This window comes from Asparagus officinalis, chromosome 7 (assembly GCF_001876935.1).
Source record: "Asparagus officinalis chromosome 7, Aspof.V1, whole genome shotgun sequence".
In the NCBI taxonomy this organism is placed as follows: Eukaryota; Viridiplantae; Streptophyta; class Magnoliopsida; order Asparagales; family Asparagaceae; genus Asparagus; species Asparagus officinalis.
This window is the reverse complement of record NC_033800.1, coordinates 40,856,269-40,863,789: the sequence shown is the minus strand read 5'-3', so window position 1 is coordinate 40,863,789 and position 7,521 is coordinate 40,856,269. Positions and strand designations below refer to the sequence as shown.

General features: G+C 36.4%; 1 protein-coding gene across 1 annotated transcript; it reads left to right on the top strand.

Moving 5' to 3' along the window:
• LOC109847021 lies at window positions 283-1,272 on the top strand. Its single transcript, XM_020416264.1, has 3 exons — window positions 283-296; window positions 379-709; window positions 889-1,272. Exons 1-3 carry the CDS (start codon window positions 283-285, stop codon window positions 1,270-1,272), a joined length of 729 nt encoding a protein of 242 aa, XP_020271853.1.

Genomic DNA, 7,521 nt, shown 5'->3' with positions numbered 1-7,521 from the left:
GAACCGAAGTCCCCTTGTGCAGTCGAGGATTTTGAGTTTTCTCCTTGATCATCTCTTCATCTTCAGGTACAATTGGTCCATATAGCTTCAATTCCTTTCAAAATTAGTCTTTAAATCTTGGAATGCAGTGAGATATTAGGTAATAGGTATATATCCCCAATTTTAATTTGGTTGTTTTGTTGAATTTGATTTTGGTTAACCTTTATTAAATTGATTTTTCAAATTAGATTGTTTTGCTAATTGTTTCCAATTTAATTATTTTTTTGTTCAAGATTAGAAATAATGCCACCTAGAAAGTACAAATCTGGAAGTTTAAAGAGGAAACAAAAAAAAGAAGGGGGAACAATTGACTCGATCACAACGAGATGCTCTTGACAGGTTCTTTGTCAGAGAACGTCCAACTATTTCAACTAAAGATTTAGTTGATGAAGACGATGACAACGATAATGAGGAATTGATTGAAGATGAGGGACTTGATGAAAATCACGGTGGTGATCCAAGTCCTAATGAGAATGATGGCAATGCAGATGTTGATGATATGAATCACAATGAGAATAATGACACCGAATCTGATGAAGAAGGGCTTAATGAGAATTTGGTTGTAGTTCTTAATGACTTAATTGAGGAACCAAGTGAGCAAGTTCCAGCGAACCTTTATGATCCTAGAGTTTGGGATAGTCTGAATGATAAACGGAGAGATCTGTTAGCTGTAAAAGGTCCCATAAGAGACACGCCGATAAAAAAAGGTTCTAAAATAGATTGAATAAACGCTTTACTTCAGGATTATACATTCGACACATACATAATAGAGAGACATCTGACAGAATATGGCTTGTATACTGCAAGGAGATTGATAAAGCATTTTGTTTTTATTGTAAATTGTTTAAGAAAAAGCCTATGATAACTCAGCTAGAAAATGAAGGATATAATGATTGGTCACATGTGGGTGTGTGGCTTAATGAACATGAAGTTAGTAAGATGCATATTCATAACATGGCTACTTGGATTGAGTTGCACCTTAGATTGGATAAGGGTCAGACAATTGACAAATCTTTCCAAGATCATATCATGAAAGAGAAGGAGCATTGGAGAAAACTGTTACGAAGGTTGATTTCAATTGTGAAATATCTTGCTAAATACAATTTGTCTTTTCAGGGCAAAAATCAGAGAATTGATAAAGAAAACAATGAAAATTTTATGGGATTAGTTCAGATGGTGGCACAGCATGATAAAGTGATGGAGGAACATATTCGTCGCATTCAGAATAAATAGATCTGTTATCATTATATAAGTAATGTTATCCAAAATGAGTTGATATTCATGATATCTTCTAAAATCCGAGGTGCAATCATATCTCGGGTTAGAGAAGCTAAATACTTTTCTGTTATACTTGATTATACTTCTGATATTAATCACCAAGAATAGATGACTATGATTTTGAGATGTGTGGATGTCACTGCTAGTCCAGTTAAAGTGGATGAGTATTTCATACAATTTTCTAATGTGGATGACACAAGTGGCCTTGGACTTTTAGAGGAGTTGCAGATGGCTCTAACGGGTCTTGGTCTTGATATTGATAATGTTCGAGGACATGGATATTGTTTGGGGAGAAAGTTGATTTGTTCATTGTTGTGTTCATTATAACTTCAAAAGTTATAATGAAAACAAAAGTTAGATAGTCTTTTTATAAGACCCTTACATAATGAAAACAAAAAAGTACAACTCTCGTCAAACAGCGCAACGGGTGTTTATCGCTCGCTGCTTGTATGGGATCTTGGCCTGTGACAGAGACGTTGATATCCGTGGACCACTAAATGATCAAATCAGATCCGGAGCTTCGTTGATTCACGCAGGAATCAAGAAACCGAAGTAATTATCTCAGCAACAGCGAGATAATTACTCTACTCGAGATCACCGCAATGGGGTAATCTCAAGGATAAGGAACGAGAACTGCAGATCTAAAGAACTATTCTTTTTCGTGTTAAAGAACTCGCTCTGATCTCCTCCTCTCTTCTGAAATTCGTGCTCCTTCATGTTAGACCCTAGAGGGGGGGGGGGGGATTAGGGTCTTATGCTAATCTAATCCGATTTTATGCCAATTAAAATTAATTAACAAGTTGTATTCTTGCAAGATAGATATACAAGAGTTATAAGCAAGAATAAGCAATATACACAAAGAGATATATCCTATATGATGAATATATATATATATATACAAGGATATATAAACTAACACAAGGGATAAACAATCTAAACAAGATAGTGGATAAAATGAATGAGCAATGCACAATTGGCGATAAAAAATAAATGCAAAAACAAATACGCCAAAGACAAACTCAAACAAGCGATATGATCACGGAGTTCGGACCTTCCGTCCTACGTCTCCGCTCCCCACTCCCGGGGAGAAATCCACTAACTCAACCGGGTTTTCTACGTTCACCCGAACAACGTTCACACCTCACACTACAATCACTATGCAATCACACCTTACACACTAAGTGTTGGTCCTAGCCCGTGTCCTCCTCCTCAAGTGTTAAAGAATGATAATCAAATAACTAAGCAAATGTAAAGCTAGATAGAGTTTAGAAAACTTCTCCAATAGATGACAAGATGGAGAGATGGAGATTGGAGCCCAAACAAGAAGATGATCTCCTCCACTTGTGAAAACTTCTTTACAAACAAAAATAAACTCTTAAACACACTTAAACCCTTGTTTAAAACTCTTTAAACTTGTTTAAAATATTTCTTGAGTACCCTTAGAAGTATGAGGGCATGGGGTATATATAGGCTCATGAAACAAGTCTAAAAACCAAGAAAAACACCTCCAAAACATTAAAATAAACAAAAACCAGAACTAGCCATTACTGTAGCAACGGTCGTCTGCTACAGTACTTCAATCGACCGGTACGGTCGACCAAGAGGCATATGCAAAGCTGAGAAACGTCCAGAGACATTTCCGGTCGACCGGTCCGGTCGACCGGAGTTACTATAGCAGTGCGCAGCTATTTTGTAAAATCAATTTAAAATAGTAAATGAACTCCAAAAAATATGAAATTTTGTGGGAATGTTCTAGACATGTAGAATAACATTTCAGAGAAAGAAGTTTTGAAAAATCTTTTCCCAGTTGAGAGAAATAAACATTTGAACACAAATTTACAGTTTCTGAAAAACTGTTAACATATACGATTTTGTAAAATCAATTGGGCATAGTAAATCAACTCTAAAAATAGTAAAATTTTGAGGGAAGTTTCTAAACATGTATATAAACATGGAAAAGAAAGAATTTCTTGAATATCACTTCCCATTTATGATAACTCATCTATTTTGTAAAACATGCATGAACATGCACGAACGAAAAACATGATTTTGTAAATTCCATTAAACATAGCAAATCAATTCCAAACTTGATGAAACTTTACGAAATGTTTATAAACATGAAAACAAACATGTTAGAAAAAGAATTTCTCAAATTGAATTTCCATTTGTGAAAACTCATGTATTTTGCAAGTATGTCCAAAACATGAAAACCTAAAACCATGCATGTATATATATAACTATATATATACATAGAAACCAAATACGTGTGTGTATATTATATTGAGCTTAGAATATCTAACACACATAATATAAATCCTAAACTAAATTACCCAAGCTTGATTGGTCTTTAATAAGCTCTACTTGGTAATCTCGCGGATGAAGCTTGAACTTGATCTTTAACATTGAATTGCAAGGCTTCACCGACATTCCGCCAACCTCCTTTGGATATGATCGTTGAAGCTCTATTCCATCCATCCTCCAACTACGTTGTTTGTCTATAATACATAAGAATGTACAAATACTAGACAAACAACATTAGTAGTAAATTGTTTGTAAATCATCATCAAAACATGAAGGCCAACACTTCAGTCTTCAGTTCGGCAAGGCTTCGCCAATGTTCGAGAATTTCAGATCCGAAAAAATAAAGGCCCTGAGGCTGTATTTATAGGCTTCGGGAGTTTTATTTTCAGATAAGAATGGTTGATTCACTTTTATCCTTAGTTGTAACCACTTAACCACATTCTTGGATGATATTTTATCCGTTGGAATAAATCTAGGAGGTTAATGTCGAAAAACAACTTAAAACCACAAAAAATATATTGGTTTTCAGGGTTGTGGACACCCGTGGGTGTCTCGGCTTGGCCGAGACGCCTCTGGGTGTCTCGGCCTCGCCGAGACACCAGTGGATGTCTTGGGTATTTTGATCCTAACTTCCTCATATGACCTCCAAATAATATGACTCAAGATATATTGGAAATCTGACGAAGATATCTACAACTTTTATCTTTTGAGCTTTTTCATATTCAAATCGAATTATGGCCAAAATCTTCATTCTTCTCCGAGACACCAACACTGTCTCGGAATTCTGAGGTAGTTTGTATTATCTTTGGTATTTTGGCTTTATCACTCTCATACGATCTCAGAATGAGTTGATCTAAGATGTATTAGAAAGCTAACAAGGATCTCTACAACTTTTATTTTTTGATTTTCTTCATATTCAAAGCGCATCATAGGAAAAATAGATCTATAAGGTTTGAGACACCTATGGGTGTCTTAGGTTTGGCCTGAGCTTGGTTTGGCGTGTTCTGTCCATTTTTATCGTATCTTTATCGTTTGAACTCGGAATCACGCGATTCAAAATGTGTCAGAAAGCCGACGAGGAGATCAATAAGCTTCCATGATTGAATCATATGTGAAGTAAATGGTACACGAGGGGTGCTTCATCTTTCGTAAGCGACGCTTAGCTCCCGACCCATTCGTGTTTCCGTTATTCTGAAGTTCCATTGCTTCGTATGGTTTGTTGACTCACTTCATGCGCTTTTCATCATTAAATAAGATTTTGTGACTCAAATAGCAACGTTCATCATCTTCTCTCTTTCTCAAGCCGCATGCGGGGACCTATAGGTAATTTTTTGACACCTACAGATACCCCCCCCAAAGTGTTTCAGTCTCGTTTCTTTTATAGATGAGCCTGAAATACTTTGGATATGATTGGTCCAACCTTCAGTTGGTGTAAAAGGACCTATAGTTATCTTTGACTCTTGACTTTTTTGATTCTTAGTCTATTCAATATCTTAATGAATAACCAAAGTTGTTCTGGCGTTGCGTTTATCATCTGGCCGTCGTCGAAGTCTCGAATCGAAACTGGTGAGTTGATTTTGGCTCATATCGTTAAGTTGACTTTGAACTGATTATCTCCATCACAATATATTAACTTGCGTTGACTTTCATCACAACGCGTGGTAGTCTAGGTTGCAGGAGCAACTATTAAAGTTGATTCATCTGCAGGTATGGATCTTATCCTGAAGTTGTTGGATTCTCAAGTCACGAGACCAACTAATGAAGTCAGTGCATCAATGACTCTCACATGCATAGGATTTTTAGCAAACCCTCAGACATTAATGGGTTTGATGAGCCTTTACCGACTATCATTTGGGTCAGGCTAGCATGCGGATTGTTTAAGTCCGTTCCGCATGTAACGTTATGCTAAAAGAGTTAATTCTTTTAGTGTTACGATATTGAATACGTAGACTTCGTATTTCTCATGGGAATAGACTACCCGGCCGCATGTATCAGATGCAGACTCGGGATTTTTAGCAAATCCTCCGCCCTTAACGGATTTGACGTGCCTTTACCGTTTACCGTTTGAATCGGGCTTGCATACGGATTGTTTAAGTCCATTCCGCATGTGACGTTATGCTAAAAGAGTTAACTCTTTTAGTGCTACGATATTAAATACGTAGACTTCGTCTTTCTTACAGGAATAGACTACCCAACAACGCGTGTTAGACGTTAACTTATCCCTTCTTAGGATTAATGATAAAAGTCCTTATACTTATATTCTAGTGTCTTCTTCAATCGGTGAAAGACTAAACCGCCAACGCGTGTTAGGCGTTGACTTATCCCTACTTAGGGTTCAGGATAAAATTCCATGTGCGTGTGAAGCACAGATTTTGGCGTTATGAATAACAACCTGCCATAATATCGAATATGTGGGCTTTTATCCTTTTTACGGTAAAAGACTAACCGACAACACGTGTTAGGCGCTGACTTATCCATTCTTAGGCTTCGGGATAAAATTCTCCAGACTTGGATTCTGGTGTCTTCTTCAATCGGTGAAAGTGTGACGCCTCTAGGTTCACACAAGGCTGCAGTCCAAGGTGAAACCAAGAATGTCAAACCTGTCATGCATCACAGCGTGTAATAACATATTTTACCATCACAATTACTATCTTTCTAGTAGAGTCAATAATAGGTGTAGGTAAAAAAGCAAGTAAAAGATAATACAAGAGTCAACTGATGAAATAATAGAGATCAAAATTTATATTTCATCATCTAATATACTGAAATACAAGTTAATGTCTAAAATAAATAAACTAGAGTTTCTCAACAAGTCTCAAATATAAAATGTCTGAATAAGAGGAAATAAGGCACACAACATTTATAACTTCTAGAATAAAACCCTCAAATGTCTAAACAAAAGTCGACAGCGGAGCTCAAAAAAAATATAACTAAAATAGACAGCTGAATCACTAAAGTGCATCGCCATCAACCTGCGACTCTCCGGGCACCTGGCTCGTTACCTAAAAGGGGAGGAACAACTAGCGTCAAAGCTCTAGCGAGCAATATCACAACCAACCCCAAGGGATATGGCTCGTTGTATACAAAAAATACAGTTAATACACACATATATATACATAAAATCACTGATCCTATTTAGGAAATTACAACATGAGCATATGTATGTCGAGCGAAATAATCCAAATAAGGAAACCCTCATGTATATACCTTGTAGCTCAAATTATAAATCCCTAACAATAAAAGGATTTTAGTATTTAGGAAATTACAACACGAGCATAGGTACGTCGAGGGAAATAATCCAAACAAGGAAACCCTCATGTATATACCTTGTATTTCAAATTGTAAATCCCTAAACACCAAACCCAAAATCTAATACAGGAATAATAATAAAAAGAAGACAACTCATCTCAGGACTTAAAATACTGAGTCATGTCACAACTCACATAAGTGTCATGTCCAGCCTATGCAAGTATAAGTGTCATACTCAAGGTCTAAACTGGTGTCCAACACATGGACTAAAACTAGATGTAGTGGATGTCCAACACATGGACTGCATATGTAAAATTTCCAACATATGGACTGAGAAATGAATGTCCAACACATGAACTGAACGTGATAAATGTCCAACACATGGACTACACATAATAATTGTCCAACATATGGACTAAATGAAATATATGATAAGATACATATACACTACTTTCACATGTGCCTCAGTGTGCTAACCTAGACTCGTGTCCGCAAGTCATCTCACATGTAGAGATTCAAAATAAATATAAATATCTAATATTAGATATTCGAGGTGACTCCTCGTTCACATAGAAGTATGCAAAAATAGTAAACATGCCCAAACAGTTTCGGTTAAAACGAAACAACCCAAACTGATCCAAATCGAGGAAAACT

What these genes read in the sequence shown, in the direction of transcription:
- LOC109847021 (XM_020416264.1), top strand. An exon ending in AACGGAGAGATCTGTTAGCT is followed by an intron (nt 710 to 888) that starts GTAAAAGGTCCC and finishes AAATTGTTTAAG; the next exon opens with AAAAAGCCTATGATAACTCA.